Here is a 21,082-nt window from a genome sequence, read left to right on the forward strand (position 1 = left end):
GGTTCTGGCGATCCCGGGTTAGCAGACTGTGCTTTCCTGTCTGTGTGTCCCGTAGCCTATCAGCATCTTGGAGACAGGGCCTGTGTCCATCATTTTTCACCCTTTTATCTGTAGCCCATAGCACACTGCTTGGTTCGCGGTAATAGAAAAACAAAACAAAAGGTCAGACAAAGGTAAACTTACAAACCAACCCTTGAAAACTGACCATGGATCTTTCTTTGGCTTTCAGCGAGGAGAGACGAGGAGAACACAGCGGACCGTGGTGGAGGCCGTAGGTGCTTTGGCCATGGGAGGGATGCGCCGACTGCCCTGGGGGGAGGGATCCTGCCAGCAAGGATGCAAAATAATAGCATTTCGATAACTGAAATGGCATGAGAGGGCAGTGAAGCCAAAAATAAAAAAAGGAAAATGTGGATGAATGAGAAGGAAATACCTCTTTGCGTTCTTCTTCCACATCCATTATTATTGATTCCATTTTACAAAGAAAGCATTTTAGGTTCAGCAAAATAAGAATGAACTGGATTTGTATTTGCCTCAAAGTCCAGATCCACACACTTTCTAAAACACCAGCTGCTTCTTTGATTTAGAAACGTAATTTCCTGCCACCCATCTCCACTGGTGGAATTGCACGTGGAATTGCAGGTGCGTCGACGATTGTCCAGGAGACAAGGAACACAGGTGAAGATGTGACCTTATGAAAAGGCCTTTGCAAATGACTCCCAGGTGCCATGCATCCATCTGGGCACACAGACCTTTGAGCACTTGTGACACAGTCCATCCTCTGCCACGATACCCAGGGCTGGGGCCACTATTATTTTCCTGGAAAAGACTGTGTGAGGCCGTCACTGCTTGTTTGGCAAATTTCATAACAGACATTCACACTCACGTTAGAGACAAAATCAGTCAGTGCTTCCGACGTGAAAAAGGAACTAGTTATGAGTATCAGCAAATTCTCACCACAGCCTTTGGGGCTCAGAAAAACCACTGGAAGAGGAATGCAGATTTCAACGGAGTGAGGTGTGGAGTCGGGGAAGTGACTGTTATCTGGACGAAGGTGCTTGGCCAGGGTCTCCTGTACCCCTGACCCAGAGCAGCACTGCAGGCTTGAAGCAAGGTAGGTCCAGGGAGGTGCCTTCCTAGGCTTTGGGGGTGATGGGGTTCTCATCCACAGGTCTAGGATCCCTGGGAGTGGGAGGAGAGAGGATGAGCCCCCATCCTGGGCCCACGCTGGTATTCTGGGTTGGGGTGGGCTGTGTGCTCTGTTAATTACACATTTAGGGGGCCCTGGGGAACAATCTTTGCTGCAGAGGATCTGGGTAAGGACGGCACCTGAAGGCTGGCGCTAGCTGTTGTATTAGATTGTTTCAGTTACTTTTGTTTAGTAAATAAATCTCCTGGCTATCAAGAAGCTGAGTGCAGTATTTTACTTTTGACTAATTACTTCACATATTCTTGATATCCTTCCTTCCGTCTCTAGCGTGTTATTTTTATAATGCTACAATTAAGGAAAGGTTGATCCCCTGCAGAATTTGGTGCAGAAGTTGTAGGGCAAAGAGCAGGTTTTATGCAGGCCCTGAGATAGACTTGATCTGACCCAGCTCTCCAACCACCTGTCACCATGCCTGAGACACCCCAGACATAAACTGAAGGAAGAGAGGAAATTCTTCACCTTCTTGGGGCCAGCGAGAAGCTTGAAAGCCTTTGTTCCCAGTGCATTCTTTCGAAACCCAGAGAAGGAAAAGGACTTACGGGGGTCACATTAGTCAGTAGAAGAGCTAGGAGTTGAACCCAAACTCCTTCATTCCTAACCCAAGCCTTTTCCTGGCCCAGGCCACCATTTCTACTTTCCATCCTCCTCCTCCAGATCATTCGAGTTCAGGCTCCTTCCAGACACCTGTTGTGTTTCACACAAAGGAGATTCGACAAGGGAGAGGGAGAGCCTCAGACCACCTTCCTCTGCTCCCTGTTTGGCAATGGTGACCCACGAGCAGGATCGTGATTAGGAATAAGGAGACAAAAGATGGTTGGAAAGCTGGTCCTCAGAGGGGTTGGAGCAGGTGGAGGGAGAAGGGGGAGTTTTCTAGGTTTCTTCTGTGTCTTCTAGGAACAACTACAGAAAGACACTGGTTGTCAATCACCCAATACATGTCTCAGACAATGTGACAGGTTGCCATCAGTCTCCCAGCTCTGGAGGAAACGTCCCTCATATCTATGCAGTGTTCTCTGCTGTTCTGATTTCCTTGGTATTTGGATATAGGGAAGTTGAACCCTGGAGACTAAGCACAAATGCTCATCCTGGGGGCATTTGCCCTCCCTATGTAATTAACACCTGGATGTCTTGGGTGTGAAAGTAGGAAGTAATGACATGAGTTTATAGACAGAGTTCTTTACAAAGACAGAGGTGTGACCAGAATGCTGGTCAGAAGTATGGAAATACCCTGAGTCATTTGAAAACATTATTTTAATCTAGCATCTCTGTCCTGAAGAAGCTCAGTGATATTAATTATAGAGGAAGAAGCCCCAGAGGGGCTTGATAAGGCATAACCTACATTTCCTAAAGCCTTAATCTGAATATATGTCTGGAAGAGCAATACATGGGTTCATTGGCGTTCAAGGGAAATCAAGTAAAACACACATTCAACTGGGCTAAGAATTACCATTGGTAGCTACTTTGTTAACACGTTTGGCCTCCAAGATGGAAGATGAGGATAACAGAGAGCTCTTCAGCTGCACCTGACCATCGTAGACTGAGTAAGATGCATGTGGGGTGGTGGAGAACTGTGCCTGGGAGAAGCGGAGACCGCAGTACCATCAGCGTAGGACAAGAGCCAAACCGGGTAGTTTGCTGCTGCTGCAGGTGGCAGACCATTCCCATTAATGGGCTCACTCCTCAATGAGTGAAATACCTGCTTTGGACATATTAAAATAAGTCAAATATATTCATGAATAATGCCGCTAACAACATGCATATACATTTTTTGGTGTGCAGTTTTTGTTTTTGTGTGGACATGTGTTATCATTTCTCTTGGGTGTTTTCCCGGGTGTGGGGGTGCTGGGCCACCAGGGAAGTCTATCCTTGACATTTTGAGATGCTACCAAGCTATTTTCCCAAGTGGTTACACCAGCTTACAATCTCAGCATCAGCGTTTGAGGGTTCCAATTTCTTCATGTTCTCACTACCATTTGTGTCTTTGTCTTTATTTTTTCCATGCTAATGGGTGTGAAGTGGTGTCTCATAGTGGTTTTTATTTGCATTCCTTTAATGAGAAATGTTGAACATTTAAAGTATGCTCATCAGTCATTGCATACTTTCTTCGAAAATGTTCTTTGCCTAAGTATATAGTCAACAGTGGCTAACATCAAGATAAGTTAAAAAAATGTTATCCTTGTCTTCAGTACAACTATTTTTTGTTTTCAACTCTGTCTATCTATCTATCTATCTATCTATCTATCTATCTATCTATCTATCTATCTATCTATGAAACATTGGTTTACAATGTTGTATATGATTTAGAGGTGTAGGAACGTTAGGTGTATGTCACAAAACCACACCTGCCATCAAGGTACCAAAAGTCCTCTTGATGCAATTATAAATAAGGTTGTTTTCTTGACTACTTTCTTGTCTGGTTCATTGTTTGCATATGGGAATGTGACCAATTTTTATATATTGATTTTGTAACATGCCACTTTACTGTACTGATTTATTGTTAATAGCTTTTTTGGTGGAGTCTTTAGGATTTTTCCCTATGTACTATCATGTTATTCGCAAATAGTGATACTTTACTTCTTTTTCTCTAATGTGGATTCCTTTTATATCTTCCTCTTGTCTAAATGCTCTAGCCAGGATTTCTAATACTATATTGAATATAGCAGTGAAAATGGACATCCTTGTCTTGTATTTGATCTTAGAGGTAAAACTTTGAGTTTTCTACCATTGAGTGTGATGTTAGCCATGGGTTTGTCATATATGACCATTATTATAATGAGGTAAGTTCCTGCAATTCCCATTTTTTGGAAAAAATTTTTTTCATAAATGAATCTCATTAAATCCTTTTTCTGTGTCTATTGACATGAGTATGTGGTTTTTATCTTGATTTTGTGGGTGTGGTGAATTATATTGCTCATTTTGCAGATTTTGGACTGGACTGGTCATGATGTATGATACATTTAAAATTTTAATGTTTTGCCAAATTTGGCTTGCTAAGGTTTTATTGAGCATTTTTGCATGTATGTGAATCAGGGATATTGGCCTGTAGTTTTCTTATTTTGTGATGTTCTTGTCTGTTCTTGGTAACAGGGCAGTAATGTTGGCCTCATAAAATGTGTTTCAAAGCTTTCCCTCTTTCTCAGTTTTTTTTTTTTGGTGGGGGGAAGAGTTTGAGAATAGATATTAGTTCATCTAATCCCTTCCAGAGAAATCCAAATCCTTTTCCAGTACTTAGAAAATGTGTGCCTCTGGAACATTTGTTTACCTTGTGCTGCCAACAAAAGGGTACATCTTTCCATATTTGACGCTTTGATGGAGCAACATCAGAACTGAATGTTACTTGCAGAATCATAACAGATTTCACTTCCCTCAAAATTTATAGAAGTGGGCCTTACAGCATCTGAATGTGGAATTAAACAAATAGATAAAAATAGTCATGTGCTTGAAATCTACCTCCTCGTAAACTGATGGGGTCATTATTGTGGGTAGGAAGCAACTTAAGTGTTTTATATTTGTGCTTCAAATCTCAGAAAATAATTTTATTTGTTTTTCATTGTCAAGATTTAAAACATCTTAGTTGGAGAAGAGATTTAAATACTTGGTGCCAGAGATATGACTCAAAATCATAATTCTATCCTCAAAGTCCAGAGTTTAGAGGATACAATCCAAGATGATATAAATCATTGAATTTGGGGGAAGGTTCTACCTATACTACTATAACTGTATTCTGATTAGAAATATGGGGCAGACTGAAAATATTTTTTGATACCCTAGAATGCAGATGATTCTGTGTAGCTTATTACAATTATAAAAGCTATCATTCAAAGGGGAAATTTCCATACTAAGAGAATAGGAGTAGAGATCAAATTTGAGTGCAGACTTGATATATGAACTTGAAGACATCTCCCTGAATATGCTGAGGGGCCCAGCATATTCATCTCACTTGTATCCATGTTTTCCTTCCTTCGAGTCTAGCATCTTAAAGTCGTGTGGCATTTAGTTTCTTTTTCTGTGTATCTCTCTCCTTAAGATTTTTTTGTTTTACTTTCCTGGATCCCTTTGCAATAATTAAATTTTGTGAAGATGTTCTAATAGTTGTTATAATAGAGGAAGGGAAGGCACACCAGAGGTTGTCCTGTCACCCCCAAGATGTCGTCTTAAATTACGTTCCTTATTGTAGCACCTTTTCCACTCCATGGGAACCATGCAAGGATTAGAACAGATGGTGTCAGAGCATGGCCCTGCGGCATGCCAGCCAGAGAAGCCTACTACTATCAAGTCACGTCTGTGGAAACAGATGTCAGAGAAGTTCTTGAAGGGGGAACCCAAAATCCTTGGGGTAAGTCATTTGCCAATGTGGGGAAAACAAATGGTTTTGTAAAATCACAACTTGATCACACCTAATGCTCAAAAATACTCTGTCCCACCAAGCTCACAATATATCAGCTAGTCCTGGAGACATCAATATTTGATATTCTCTTGAAAACTGACACACTAATTTATTATATCATGCTTCTAATTTCATTTAAAATACAGTGCATGTATGTGAATCAGGGATATTGGTCTGTAGTTTTCTTATTTTGTGATGTTCTTGTCTGTTCTTGGTAACAGGGCAATAATGTTGGCCTCATAATATCTGTTTCAAAGCTTTCCCTCTTTCTCAGTTTTTTTTTTGGCGGGAGGGGGGGAGAGTTTGAGAATAGATATTAGTTCATCTAATCCCTTCCAGAGAAGGGATTAGTCTAAGGTTCTAGTCTAAGATTCAGATTTAGTCTAAGGTTGTGAGTCATCCATGATGACTTTATTTAGCTTCGACATGGAAGAGTAACAAAATAAATGGTCTCAAATGTGCTAGCTGTGTCCCTTCCAGACCTTCTTGAGGTCTAGTGCTGATGGCCATATTATTACTGTCTCTCTCTGGGGAATTTCCTTAGCCTGCTTCTTAGAGGATGAAAGTCCTCCTTTGTGTGTGTCTGGATTCTCAGGTGAGTGTGTATAAAAGAAATGGATGGTTTAAAGAAAGGCAGAAGATGTGGTACATATATACTATGGAATATTACTCAGCATTCAAAAAAGATAAACACATGCAATTTGCAGCAACATGGATGGCACTGGAAGGGATCATGCTCAGCGAAATAAGCCAGAAAGAAAAAGAAAAATACTGGATGGTCTCACTCATAGCAGGAATCTAGAAAACTTAAATAAGGGACCAGGAAAACGAATAACTATAAGAAAGTGAAAATCAAAATCAACAAAAAACTACGAACCAGAGACACTTTTAGGGGGCGGGGGTGGGAGGGGAGGGATTGGGGTCAGAATGGGGGGGCTGCAATTGTATGGGGAATATAAAAATAAAATTTATTATTAAAAAAAATAATAATAGCATAACAGTTATAGTAAAAAAAAAAATAAAAAAATAAAGAAAGGCAGGTTACGACAGGTGGATGGATAGTGGCAATAGAGTTTTATCTGTAACTCAAGCTTTAAACCAGGAGGACAAAGTCATTTGATACTTTGGATCCTTTTTAATGCCACAGGGTATCTGTCCTCCAACTCCTGTATTTCTAGATCCCATGCTCACTCATGTCCCTGAACCCCAAGCTCCAAGAGAATGTTCTATTGCTCTTCTCTTTTTCTTCCCCTGTATAGATTATTTCTCCTTTTTACAGAGTATTTATCCTTCCAGAATAATTATTTCCTTCCTAATTTCTGTCTGAGCTTGTGCAATGGAGAGCAACATTTGTGGTAGAACAGCCCCACAGGCATTAATGCAGGCTCTCTAGGGAGGTCCTGGTATTTGTGCTACTGTTACCTTGAAGTTATTGGGGCAATTGGAATAGTCCAAGAAGTGAGTAAATAAGCATATCCATGGTTCTTTATGTGAAAAATAAGTGACAAGAGAATAGCAAGAAGACCATTGACTCTTCAAACAATGGATGGTGAGGGTAACAGTGGTCGGGGAAAGTAGCTTTGGTGTCACCTTTGCAGTGGACAAGCTTTGCTCATCATTTCCAGGTTGTGCAGGTCCTGATTGCCCTGATGAACATCAGTTTTGGAATCATAGCAATGACTGCCACGTTGCCATTTTACGGACCACAACCCTTTTCAGTGTATACAGGCTACACAATTTGGGGGTCAGTGATGGTGAGTAGGATACCTTCTGATATGGTTGGAGGCAATACAGCATAATTGTTATTATGCTAAGCTTTGGAATCATAGCCTAACCTTATCTTGTAGCGCTGTAACTTTGAGAAATAGAGCTAACCTTTGACTTAGTTTTCTCATTTTAAATATATCTAACCTTTTGACTCGATTTTCTCATTTTTCTAAATTTTCTCATATTTAAAATGGGAACAATAATATAAAACTCACGGAAAGCTGGAAAGATTATTTACTATGTATCAATTAGGATGTAATACAGTAGCATATAGCAAAAGGCCCCAGCCAGAGCAGAAATAACATTGAAAAAAGTGATTATTTCACAAGAAACTGAGTGGCTCTGCATTTTTGAAGTTGTTAATTCAGTAGTAGAGAGGTCTCATTGAGGACTTATGGCAGACACATCTCGTTAATAAATGTTTTATATGCATAAATGTCTTACATTTCCAAGCCAACTATCAGCAGGAAATAAAGAGGTTACCTTTATTGGGTTGGACTAATCAAGATTCATTTCTGTGACTGGGAAGATTCACTGAATGAAAATAATCTCTAGTTTCTTTTCTTTTATAATGCCTTATTCAATTTTTGGTACTATGTTAAGATTATTTCACATGAGAAATTTAGAAACTTTCTTCTAGATTTCAATGTCCTCGCACAGTTAAATACCAATGCAGTTGAATATTTTTGGAAAGGCTTCATAAGTTCTGTGAACCCATCCGCTAGAATTTCTCTTGTTTTTGGTAAAGAGGGACAGGTATTTACAAATGCTCATATTTCTTCTAACAAAATTGATTTGTTGTATATCTTTATCACATTTTGGATATGTTTTAGTCCGTATGACCTCAAATATCAGTTTAAGGTTTTTTACCTGCATTTTTCCTCTTTTTACTAGTTTATTGTTTCAGGAGCCTTATCAGTCGCAGCAGGAGTTAGAACTACAAAAGGTATGGTGAGTAATCTATTTTTTGTTGGTGGAGTTGTCCCAAAAGAAGGATTAACCAAGTATGTATTCTGCCAGAATAGAGTTTGCTTTTTAAGGAAAAAAAACCCAAAACACATAACATGCTAACCTTTACTACATTGAACTGGTCTTTCAAAAATAATAAAATTAGCTGATAGTAGAATTAATGACAGAAGAGTGAATAGTTTGGGAAGGTAGTTGCTGAGAAAATCTTGAGAACAAATGTCAAGCAGGATACATTAAACAAACCCTTGAGTTCCAGCCCATGACAATGACACCATATGCTGGTGTAGCATAATATTTCTTGATTTTTTGATTAAAATATGTATTCCAACTGTGTGCAAAAATTTTTTGTTTTGGTTTGCACCAACGGAAGTATACAATAAGGCTATTAAATAAGAAGCAGCAAATTTCAAACATAACTTCCATGCCAGGACACCTTAGAAGGCAAAGCCCATATCTCAAGAGATTTTTTCCTTGCCGAAGATCATATTTGAGTTTTCTTTTCCCAGCGAACAAATACCAAACCACAGAGAATTATCAATGTGACTCTCACCATCCGACTTCTTCTGCCTACCTTTGCATCTCCTCTCCTACTTCCTTGAGGGATGTTAGTTCTGATACAAAGTCTCCATAAATTCACCATAAGAAGAGAATATGGGTGGCCTCCCTGGTGGTGCAGTGGTTGAGCGTTGGGCTGTGAAGCTGCCCGCAGCCTCTGCAGCGCCGGTTCAATCCCCGGCCACCGGCTAGGGTCCCACATGGTGCCACAGACCTCTCCTGCTGCGCCCGCTGCTCCCCTCAGCAGTGTATTTTGTCAGTCTGCCTGTTCTGTCCCCGCTCTGGCTCTGGTGAATTCTCTTACCCTTCCGCGCTTCTGACTGCACCCAGTGCTTGTATAAATAAATAAATAACTCCTTAAAAAAGAAGAAGAAGAAGAAGAGAATATAGGGAGAGGAACTCACAGCAGAAGGAGATAACACATAAAAGACAAAGAGGCATGAGAGGCAAACAGTGATTAGGAAAAAAAGAAAAAGAAAATCACAGGAAGCCACCTACTGGAAGCTGAGTGTGGTAGATGTGACAAACAGGGTTGTCTCCTAAAGAGAAAGGGTATTAATAGTTCTACAAAGGAGTCTGGCATTGACCTCAATGGGCCCACAGGAGTCATCTGAAAGATTCAAGCTTTGGCAAGAGATTAGAGTTGAAACTACTCTAAAGAAAGAGATCGGTTAGAAGACAGTGCAATGAGCAAGACGAGATGCTATGTCAGGCAAGAAGTAGTGGGTGCAAGTGACTGGCAAGACATACTGAGGATGCTGTTGGGCTGTTTAATGGGTTTTCATTCCTTTCTAGGTCCAAGGCAGCTTGGGTGTGAATATCGTCAGCTCCATCTTTGCTGCATTAGGGATCATACTCCTGGCAATCAGCTTAAGTGTATCACAATTTCACTATCATTACTGTCACTATGGTCAGAAGGATCATTGTTTCATGATCAACTCCATTTTAATGGTGAGTGGTTCCTCATCACACTGGATAGTGTGGTAGAAGCAAGTCAAAGGAGCCTTGGCTCTGGTGGAAGTAACAAGCATTTCTCCCTGATGAATGGATCAGTTTGGGAAGCTGGAAGTCACTGAGAAATAGGACAGACAATGTTTTACTTAGGAGTCTTTGTTATGACTTTGTTCTAGGGTCTGGATGGCTTAGTGCTGATTTTGAGTGTGCTGGAGTTCTGCATAGCCGTGTCCCTCTCAGCCTTTGGATGCAAAATATCCTGTTGTAATGGTGGTGGAGTGAGTATTGGATTCCTTATTGCTTTTCTAAAGTTGTGCAATAAATTGGACAAACTTAGAGGCATAAACCAATGCATATTTATTATCCCACAGTTTCCATGAATGGAGTCTGGGAACCACTTAGCTGGGTCTTCTGCTCAGGGTCTTATAAACCTGTCATCTAGGATTTTTCTAGGGTTGCAGAGTCAGCTGTGATCTCTGTGATCCTTGAGTCCTCAGATCTTGTTTCTACTCAGCTGTCAAACTCACAACAATCTACTTTTACTTTGGGGCCAACAGAAAGTAAAAGTCTCTGGTGCTTTAAGGCCCCATGAAAGGGTTCGTTCACACCATTAGGTCAAGCATCCTTTTGACGCCATGTCAATTGATTGCTAGTAGTGAATCCACAGGAGCAATATATCACATACACGCACATTCCATGTCACAGCATAGTATATCATCATGTCTCATATTCACATCTCACCCATGCTCGGGGTTGGGGGGGGGATTACAGTGGGGCATTACAATGGGTCACCGATGTCATCTTAGGATTCTGTCTACCACAATGGATGAAGAAAAGCTGTTTTCCCTCTATCCTTACTCCCGCAAAGGGCCTCCTCTCTCAGTCCAGATCAGAGCACACTTCTCAGTGGAGAGGTCCAGAGAGAACGAGATTTTACTCCACAATTCTATGATAACAACCTTCCCTGGGCTACCGAAGAAAGTCAGGGCTTCCGTATCTCTCTCCCTGTGTGCACATCTGTCTGATGCCTGATATGAGACCTGCAGCAGGTTCTCCCGGCTGCTCAGCAGAAGGAACACCAGAGAGAGAGGACCGGGAAACGGGAGAGGAAGTGAGCCCGAGAGTCACTAGGAAGAAGAGAACAAGGATGTCTTCCAATAATGGAGGGTTCCAGGATGACCAAATGGGTATTAAAACCCCAAGAGCTACTTATTAATGTCATCCCCCCAAATCCAGGGTCAGACAAAACCTGAGCCAAATCATAAAATGTAACAGTTGGATGACAGTAACTTTCTGGTGCTCTTCTCTGCCATTTTGTGACTCTTTACTGCCTTGGGGGCAGTTCCTAATGCACCCCTTGTTCCACCTGCATGGCCCTTCCCCACAGAAGACTAAGTCCATGAGTGACCCTAGAAGTTGGAGTGTCTCAAGAGTCCCCAATAATTCTGTGATTTTGTTAAGTGAAGCATTTTATTTTCCTTGAGTGAAACATTTGGGTTAGGGAGGAAACTCCTTAACCTTTATATCACAGTATCTAAGTCTAGAAATAGTGTTCCCTGCTGTTTCTAGATCATTTCAAAGTTAAGAAATGTCCCACCAAATATTGTTCCCACTAATTCCATTAGTTTCAGAGCGGGGGAGTATGAATCAAAAAGAGCAATGGCTGTGGGGCATCTGATGCCTAAGTCTTTGTCTCTTGCTGGTTCTCACATCAACTCCCCACCCTGTTCCATTTCACAGAGTTTGTGGAAGAAAGATTAGCATTTCCCCTAGTTTTCTGAGGATCCCTGCCATCCTGGATCAGGATGGTTTTTTAAAATGCTTTAGTCATGGCCAGCAAATCATGGGCTGGGTGTGTTGCTGCCATCAGCATAAGCAACCTGACTTGGAAGAAGAGTTACCTATGTTCCATAACACCCAGACTGACCCAATCATTGGGCACCGTCCTCTATAGTAAAATCAATCCATTGGCAAGACAAGAGCCGTCAGCAAGAACTACTACTGAATGTTTTCCTTAGCTCTAGCCTGATCTAGGAGTGCCTAAGAAAGCCACCAAGTTGGGGCCGAGACTGAATTCAGACTGTATAGACAGAAAGGGAAACCCTGAGGTTATATGCTTGACTCACCTCTATATTCTGATTGATTTCACAGGTTGTGTTCATTATGCCATCGAATTCTCACATGGTAGAGACAGCTCCTTCTGCACCATATGAGGGTGTTTGAGGCCACCAGCAGATCCGCAGAAAAATGTGCCAGAAAATCTGTTGTGACAGTAATGCAAGACCCCTACTTAGGAAAGAACCAGAATCATCTCAAGACCTCATTTCAGTGGCTTTATCTCAGTCATAGCAGGACTTAAAATCAATCAGGTGTAGGGCCTCCCTGGGGGCGCAGGAGTTAAGACACAACCTATGAAGCAATCTGCAGCCACTGCAGCATGAGTTCAGTTCCCGGCCGGCCAGGGAGAAACCCACATGGCGGGACAGACCTCTCCTGTCTCGCCCGCTGCTCCCCTCAGCACTGTACTTCGGTCTGTCTGCCTGCCTGTCCCGTTCCCGGCTCTGTCTCTGGTGAATCCTCTCACCCCCCACACCTCTGGCCTATACACCAATTCTTGTATAAAAATAAAAATAAATCTTTAAAAAAATCAATCAGGTGTGAAATGAGTCAATAGTGCTCGACAGGTTTTATCTGTCTTCCGGACATAGTAGATTGATTTTATGTTAGCAAATGCAATTTTACAAATGAAGGGAAAAGAGAGATTTCTGGCCTGAGGCCTCCCAACGTATTTCTGCTTCCGTGGACAATACCTTTCGCTTGTTTAACTGTCTTTTTGCACATTTGGGGACACAGAGTGTATTTCCTCTCAGAAAGGTGAAGTTCATGGCTTTACCCACTTCCTTTCTTCCTGTTTTCCTACCCCCACAGAGATGCGCTGGGCTGCCACCGTCGGCTCTCATGGATCGGTTTCAACTAGTATGTTCTATCTCTCTCTCTTCACATTAACTTTCCTCTTCCCGTCTTTATTTCTTTCTCCCCTGCAGGAGAGGATTATACCGTTAATCAAATTTATATAAAGTGCCACATAAGGGATTGTGGAATATGGGATATTTACTGAATGTACTTTAAATACATTTGGGTTACTACAGAGCCAAATACATGAGATTAGAAGCAATAAGTTCAAGTACCACCTTCTTCCCATTCAGATGAGATGTGGTGAGACTTGAGGTTGATATTAGGAAGTATAGACAGTACAGTGTTAAAGAAATGAAAATACCTTTGATTCAATGATTCAGAAGCTGTATCCTGAGGTTTGTTTTAACTCTACTTTTTTAAAGTTTTTTTTTTAAGATTTATTTATTTATGCGTACAAGAACTAGGGTACAGGCCAGAGGTGGGGGGAGGTGAGAGGATTCACCTGAGACAGAGTGGGGAACAGAACAGGCAGATCCACTGAAACACATTGCTGAGGAGAGCAGCAGGAGAGACAGGAGGGGTCTGCCTCACCATGTGGGTAGCTCCCTGGCCAGCCGAGGATCGAATTTGTGCTGCAGAGGCTGCAGATTGCTTCGTAGTGTGGTGCTTAACCCCTTCCGCCACCAGGGAGGCCCAACTCTGATTTTTAATAAAGAATTTTTACTGTTTAAGCTATTTCAATCAAGTTCCTTATTAGGCATCACATAGGGTTTTATCATTTTTCTTCTACTATGAGTTATTCATATTCTTTACCTATTTCTTTTTATACTATTATGCATAGAAATTTTCATATTAGTGATACTAATCCATCAGCTATGTTCTATTATGCACTTATATTTCCAGTCTATTTTTCTTTAGCATTTATTTTGGTTTCTCTTGCTAAAAACTATTTTTAAGTTTAATGTGGAGAATGTTTATTATTTTATTTATGGCTTCTATTATCATTCTTAAATTTTTCATTTTCTCATCCCAATTTCACATCCCAAATTTACAATGTAAAGCTATACTATTTTTACTAGTATTGTTTAATATTGTGAAACAGTGATATTAAATGTTAATATTTTGCCTTATAATAAAGACATATTTGTCTATTGTAAATCACAATCTTCTTTATTTTGTATGTGTTTAATGACAGCTCCTTCCCTCACTAATTTTCTTTTCCAGCATTTCATTTGCATTTTACAGTGTCCACTACACAATTAATCCCATTTGTTGTGATAATCATAGTGTAAAATTCCTCAATGGAATCACTATTCCTTTCTCCAATTTATGCACAAGGTTGGAATTTACCACCCCACATCCCCAACTTCCCCACCCCCAGATTCTTTCTAGATCTGGAAATGGCAGAATTGCATCAACTCAACTAGAGGAACCCATCCTGAGATAGTCTAAGAAAGACCCTTTATGTGAATGAATGGTATTTCCAATCAAAGCTAATTCTAGCATTTTTTGACCAGTCTCCTTCTTACGTCCTTTCTGTTAGGCTTAAAACTATGAGGGTCTGAATCTGTGCTATTAGCAGTCATCAGATTAATGTGTGAATCTTATACTAGACCAACGCTTACTGACGAGAGCAGAGTGGTTCCAAGTCAAAGTCCCTAATGATGGCCTTTAAGTCTCCAAGTCAAGGTGTAAGAGGATGTCCAAATAGAACTCATTTTACTTAATGCTTATTTAATCATTTTAAATCTTCCATTCCCAAAGTTCAAATGTAACAAATTTTATATGTTATTTTCTTTTTTTTTTTGTTGTTATTTTCTTTTTTTTTCCTCAAAGATTTATTTATACAGGAACCGGGGTACAGGTCAAACACGTGGGAGGGTGAGAGGACTCACCAGAGACAGAGGGGGGAGCAGAACAGGCAGACTGACGAAATACACTGCTGTGGGGAGCAGTGGGTGAGTAGGAGAGGTCTGTCATGCCATGTGGATTGCTCCCCAGCCCGGGGGGATCGAACCGTCATGGCAGAGGCTGCAGACAGCTTCACAGTGCTGCGCTCAACCGCCTGCACCACCAGGGAGGCCCATATGTTGACTTTCTTAAGCCCCCTTATTTACGTTCTATAAGAAGCAACTGGTGCGACATTTGCTTCTTATTTCAGCTGTTATTTCATATTAAAATTCAGTTCTACTCCCTAATGCCTTTATCTGTTAATATCCAGACAGTGTTAACCTGGACTCAAAGGTGTTTTCTTTCACGTAACACCAATCCTGGAAACAAAATGACACAAAGCTATAAAAATCAATTTCTGAATTAATTAAAATACATCCTTTGGTTTGATTTTTTTAGTTTACTGTGTGTTAAACACAGAAAAGATACACAAAGCCAGTTTCTTTTGATTGCCTGGTGAGTAGGGAAAAAAGTTTACCAACTTCTAAATTGCAAATATGATTTAAACAAAGCTGACCAAGCATTTGGCTTCCCTTTTCAGCCTCTTTAAGCTCAGCAATTTTTTTTACTGACTGAGACTTACTGAGATTGCTAATGTTCATGTGATTTTCAGGAATTAAAGTAATTTTGATTAACTGTGTAGGGCTGATAATATTAGACATTTTAATATTTTTGTGAGCAACAGGTACATACATTCAGGCAGAGGAAGAAGTTCTGAAAGTCCCCTGTAGTTTCCTACTGTATTTTTTTATTGTCGATGGCCACAAAGCACAGAAAACACACACACACCTGTGTGCACTTACATTGTGAGACGTTCAAGGTAACTTGCTCCAGTCTTTCTCAGGTACCAAATACAGCTTCACCAGAATCAGTCCCGACCTTGCTCCCACCTTTTCAGTGAATTTCAACTTGACAGGTGCAGCTGACTACCAAAAGGGGGCGGGGGAGGGTCACAACCCAGCAGGGGGTCAGGCACCTCACTGTGCTCTGCAGCCCCAATATCTTCTAGGACAGTTCATTTCCCCTGCTCCCAGCAGCACAGTGCTTCAATCCACACTCATTACCTTTGAAAACTGATTTTTACCTTAATTGTTTTTTTCTACCTAGTCTCCCTTCCCTCTTAAATTCAATAAAGATGATGGAGAATAATGAAAATTTTGCCATTTTACCTCTAGCTCTGAAGTCACAGAAGCTACATCCATAACAAGTCCCCCAAATGCCATAAATCACATGCAAGCAGACGTACAAACATATGCATGTGTGTGAAATATACATGGAGTACACATATTGTGTAGACTTCATATATAATATATAAATTACATACATATATAATTCATATACATGCTAAATACACATATTCTCTAAGTTAGAAAGCCCTGGCAAGACCTGGGTGTAAGATCAGAGTTTTTCCTCTGATCAACTAGTTCTCTGTTGATAAAGACAGTCATTACTAAAACAAAATAATATCTGGATTACAAAATTTAGTTATTTAGCAATTGATTAAATTGTCTCAACATTGTTCTAATTTGTTTTGGAACTAAGAATAAGTTTGTGAATGATACTAATTTGCTTATACATTTATTGTTTTCACACAATCCAAATGTTCACCTTTCATTTGAATACTATTAGATGTTTTACAAGAAATTTGTTTTAGTTCACTTTAATAAATGGAGGTTTCATATTGCAAATATTTTTTTCACAAATATTCTTAAATTTTCTGCCTGGAAGATACCTGATCCCAAAATAAAGTCGATTCAAAGCTTTTGTTTGTAAATATTATCTCTTCTCTAGTCCCAATTAGATTGCCCACATCAGAAACTAATCATCAGCTGGGACCTTTGAAAGGACTCACCAGATTCCAGTGTCAACCACAGGACGTGGCCAGAGGAGGAGAGAACATGCAGGGAGAAGAGACAGTCTCCAGTACAAGAACCCTGCTGCCAGCAGAATCATGGATGCGGCTAGTCTGGGGCTTGGGTTACCCAGATCTGTGCAAGAAGCTCTCCCAACCCCCTACATCATCAAGCCAGGTGTATCGAACTCAGTAGATTAGTTGCAAACCATTAGTAGAGAAACCTATCAGGTGGGGGGCGGGTAGGAGGACATCACCAAGGTGGTTTGGGATTCTAAACAGTACAGCATAAATTCCAATGTTCTCATCTCGACCAGAGTTAAAATCCTCAAAGATGAAGATAGAGCTTTTCCGAGACAACTATAAATTAACTCTATCTCCACAATATATTTATTCGGCAAATATTTATTGAGCGTCTACTACATGCCAAGCACGTAGCAGGGAGCTAACCAAGTTGTCTATGACATTCTAGTTACAGGCTAGAATTACTCTCCAGGATGCAGCTTTAGCACATTGAATGCAGAATTCTCTCTTAAAAGTGACCAGTTCTCTAAATTTCATTTCCCCCCTGTAATTAGGCTCCTCCGATCCACAAATTCAGAAGAGACATTATGCAGTTCATTGAATCCCTCCATTTTTCAGTCATGTTACTCCACAATATGGTATAATAATATTGAAGTCAAGGCTAATGTAAAAGTAAATATGCTATGTGATTCTATTTATCAAAGCACCAGAACCAGGAAAAATAACCACTGCAGTAGAAGTCAATATAGAGTCTACCCCAGGGGTGTAGTGACTGGGGAGGAGCACAGGTTGTGGGCCTCCAAGGGCTGGCACTTTTTAATTTTTGGTCTAGAAAGGCTTAACATAGGTGGGTTCACTTTGTGATAATTCCTCAAGATGATTAATGTACTTTTTATGTTCCTCCAACTAAAACATCAGCATGAAAAAAAATAACAATAAAATAAAACATCAGCATGATTCCTTGTTTTGATCTCCATTTTCTGGAGATTCATGCTAAAACAATAAAAAGTTAATTTAAAAAAGATATTCCACATCCTTATGCAAATAGATTATACATAAAGGGATTGACCTATGAATATGTACATGAATTTGTCCATGTGTTAATCATATTTTCCAGGGCATCCATGCAGGGACAAAAAGTTACACCATTTTTTAAAAAAAAAATTACACCATTTAAATTTCCATTCCTAGTTAGACAGGAAAGAAAAATAATTAGAAGGATGTCCTGCGCAGAGCTTCTCATGAGATGGTTGGGAATCAATATTACACATTTTAAAATTTGTTGTAGTTTCCAAGGAAGCAAGAGTCTGAATCTCCTTCTAGCCCAGGCTTGTTTATACACAATCTGCTTTGCTTTAAGCCAATCTAAACGCCACCAAATTTAGACTCCATCCATCCCCATCTTAAAACTGTCCCTTCTCTTCCTTTGATTTTTAAGATGCCTCCTAGTTCCTCCAGTGTGTACTATATACCATGGCAACAAGTCAATAAACCTATTTTGTCGGAGAATGTGTTTGTCTCTGATGGTATTCATCCAATGGGTATTATTTATGTTTCTATAGATGATGTGATATATTGTACACACACACACAGAGATACACACAAATACATTGATGAATCATTTGAAAGTAAGTGCTTGATTGCATGATACTTGACCTTCAAGTACTTGGGATCTATTTCCTAAGAAAAACTATCTCCTTCATGATCTCAATACTATTGTCATATCCCAAAAATTATTACTATCATAATCCATACCCAGAAACTCTGAGATTAAGTTATCCGTGTTGTATATTTCATGGTAAGGCATAAATGTACCATGTTCTCTTAAATAATTGATCCTAATTATGCACGAGTGCTTAATATCAGTGGAGGAGTTAACCTACATCTTGTATTAGTTTGACATAAAGTAACATAACTAACACAAAGCACAGTTCAAAGCACCTGTCTATGCCAGGTAAGGCAATGCTTCCCCAAGTAATTGGGAGAGCAAGTGCGGATATTGGTCTATTTGGATATAGCATAAATCTTGTCACCATTAACTGTTTTCTCTAAAACAGTTGGCCAAATGAATAATTTGAGCAGAGATATTTCAAGACATTTTCAGATAAAACTCTTAAACAAAAATATCAAGTATTATATGAGAAACAAAAAAAGGAAAACAGTTGATGAGGCTATTACTTATATATGATAAATAAGGTTTTATTGTTTTCAGGTCTTATCCTGCTAGAGCATGCAAATACCCACAGAGATCAGATATTAGAGGCGTGTTCTAGCTGTTAATTTCTGTTCCTCACAGGGATCCTATGCGTGTTTTGCTCATTTTTTGAGGATAATGTTTCCCTTTTTCTTCTGGCCACACTTTGATTTCTTCTCCATGATTGGTAGAAACTGCTCATTTACGCATGAGAAGTCTCCATCGTGGTCATGAACTAGCTCATTCTGAGTTCCAGCCCTTCCTCCTCCAAATTCCCCAAAGCCTGAGCAGGCTGCTATATCTTCAACTGCAGACTTCCTGTTGCTCAGCAGTAATTTGTCCAAAGATAATGAGCAAGGCTAACATTCTTGTAAGATAATTATTTGTCTTTCCTACAGCCATCATTTAGGACTGTCTTAGCTGTCTCCCCAAGATGACGTGTTAGTTAGAGTTGAAGGGATGGATGGAGGGAGTAGATGAATATAGAAGTGACGAAGAAAAGGGAGATACTGCCTACTGGCTTCTTCTAGCCTTTGTTTTACAAAGTCCAAATAAGACACCACTCAAGACATTGTGATTAGTGCTTCAGATAAAAAATATCAAGAGAGAAGAGCTCCTGGTGTATTGGGCCATGAGAGGGCATGGCTTGGTAAGAAGTGTTATGCTCATTGAGAATAGCTGGTGTTCTTAGGGATTATAAGATGTCTGGTCCTGAAGATGAGAGGAATGGAAGGCAGGCGTTTCTGGCTTTGGAAACCAAGACCAGGTGGTTGTTTTGAGTCCAAAGAATTTGGACTTTCTTCTTTTCCAAGTAGAGATCCTTGAATAGGAATCTTCAGAAATTAGATGGACACAAGATTATTCCTTCCCAATTCCAACTCCTTATCACTGTATAAACACCTGCTTTGGGGGCTCTGCCACAGGTAGAAACAAAGACTTTTCACCTCTCAACAGAATAAGCTCTTTTAATAAATTGACTTAAGTGACCTCAGCAAGATTGGTGGAAAAGGAAGCCCCAGGCCTCATTTCCTCCTGGAGACCCAAAATTAGGAACAACAGACAGACCTAAGCGCCTTCATGAGGCTGCAGAAACCAGGTTGCAGGAATCCAAGTCAGCACCAGTGTGGGCAGGAAAACGCGTGCCATTTTTGCCCCCTCACCAGGACCCACCCTGGCTCAATATGGTGTAATTGGGAAGAGCTCCCAACCCTCCACTTCCTCCTCAGAAAGGAAAGAAGAGCTGACTGAGCACCCACATCCCAGCTCTTCAAGGGGACCTGAGGGATCGGCTGTTTCTCCCAACTCCAAGCTCTGATGGGACCAGCATAATTGGGATGTGAGCCTAGCAGGTCTCAGAACAAAGGGCTTGTGACAGTCCCAGAGAGATGTAGAAGCTCAGGAAAACACCAAGGAGAGAGGGAATATGAGCTCCTGAGAAGAAGCAGACAAACCTCTTTAATTGGGAGGCTCATAGTCAGGAGCCTAGGGAAGACACAGTCTCAAAACAGGCTTGAGGGGTCCCCAGAATCTGTGCCCTGCTGACTGGTGGTCTCCCCCTTGATGAAATCAGACTGTAGAGATAGGGAAGTGGCTGTTCTTTCAAATGCCCAAATCTCAACAAAAGATCACAAGGTATATAGAGAAATGGGAAAATGTGACCCAAATAAAGGAACAAAATTAATCTCCATAAACTAAAAGAAGATCTATGAATTCCCTGAAAAGATATTTGCACATCCATGTGATAACAGATTATTTACTGTATCTGAGAGGTGGAGGTAACCCAAATGCCCGTTGACTGATGAATGAATAAACAAAATGTAGTCTACACATAAAATGAAATATTATGCAGCCTTAAAAATAGAAGAAAATCCTATCTCATGCTACAACATGGATGAAACTTGGAGATATTTTTCTAAGTGAAATACATTAGTGACATACTGATAAATACTATGATTCCACCGATATAAGTTATCTGAAGTAGTCAAACTCAGAAACAAAGTAGAATAATGGGGTGATGTCATTCAATGAGTATAGAATTTCACTTTTGTAAGAAATTGAAAAGTTCTAGACATTGGTCTCCAACAACGTGAATATACTTTTAAACTGAAGTGTATGAACGGCATTGAACGGCACACTTAAAAATGGTTAAGATGACAGACTTCATCTGATGTCCTTTTTGAAATCATAATCAAATGTAAAAATAAACTAACTTGAGTTACTGAAAAATCATACTTTTCTCACACACTTGCCTTTACACAGGAGTCATAGAAAACCCTTCTAAATTAGTTGTTCTCAATAGGAAAC

At 40.2% G+C, this 21,082-nt stretch overlaps 1 protein-coding gene across 1 annotated transcript; it reads left to right on the forward strand.

Annotated features, from left to right (window-relative positions):
• Positions 1-892: 892 nt before the first annotated feature.
• LOC119250138 (membrane-spanning 4-domains subfamily A member 4A-like) lies at positions 893-13,643 on the forward strand. Its single transcript, XM_037517846.2, has 7 exons — positions 893-1,114; positions 5,388-5,546; positions 7,223-7,351; positions 8,259-8,315; positions 9,684-9,839; positions 10,019-10,120; positions 11,994-13,643. Exons 2-7 carry the CDS (start codon positions 5,403-5,405, stop codon positions 12,063-12,065), a joined length of 660 nt encoding a protein of 219 aa, XP_037373743.1. The 5' UTR covers positions 893-1,114; positions 5,388-5,402; the 3' UTR covers positions 12,066-13,643.
• Positions 13,644-21,082: the final 7,439 nt, after the last annotated feature.

Source organism: Talpa occidentalis, unplaced genomic scaffold (assembly GCF_014898055.3).
Source record: "Talpa occidentalis isolate TD23 unplaced genomic scaffold, MPIMG_talOcc4v2.1 talOcc4.17, whole genome shotgun sequence".
NCBI lineage: Eukaryota > Metazoa > Chordata > Mammalia > Eulipotyphla > Talpidae > Talpa > Talpa occidentalis.

Coding starts and splice junctions, on each gene's coding strand:
- LOC119250138 (XM_037517846.2), top strand. CDS start 5,403: ATGGGAACCATGCAAGGATTAGAACAGATGGTGTCAGAGCATGGCCCT. Junction 7,352..8,258: donor CAATTTGGGGGTCAGTGATG/GTGAGTAGGATA, acceptor TCTTTTTACTAG/TTTATTGTTTCAGGAGCCTT. Junction 10,121..11,993: donor CCTGTTGTAATGGTGGTGGA/GTGAGTATTGGA, acceptor TTGATTTCACAG/GTTGTGTTCATTATGCCATC.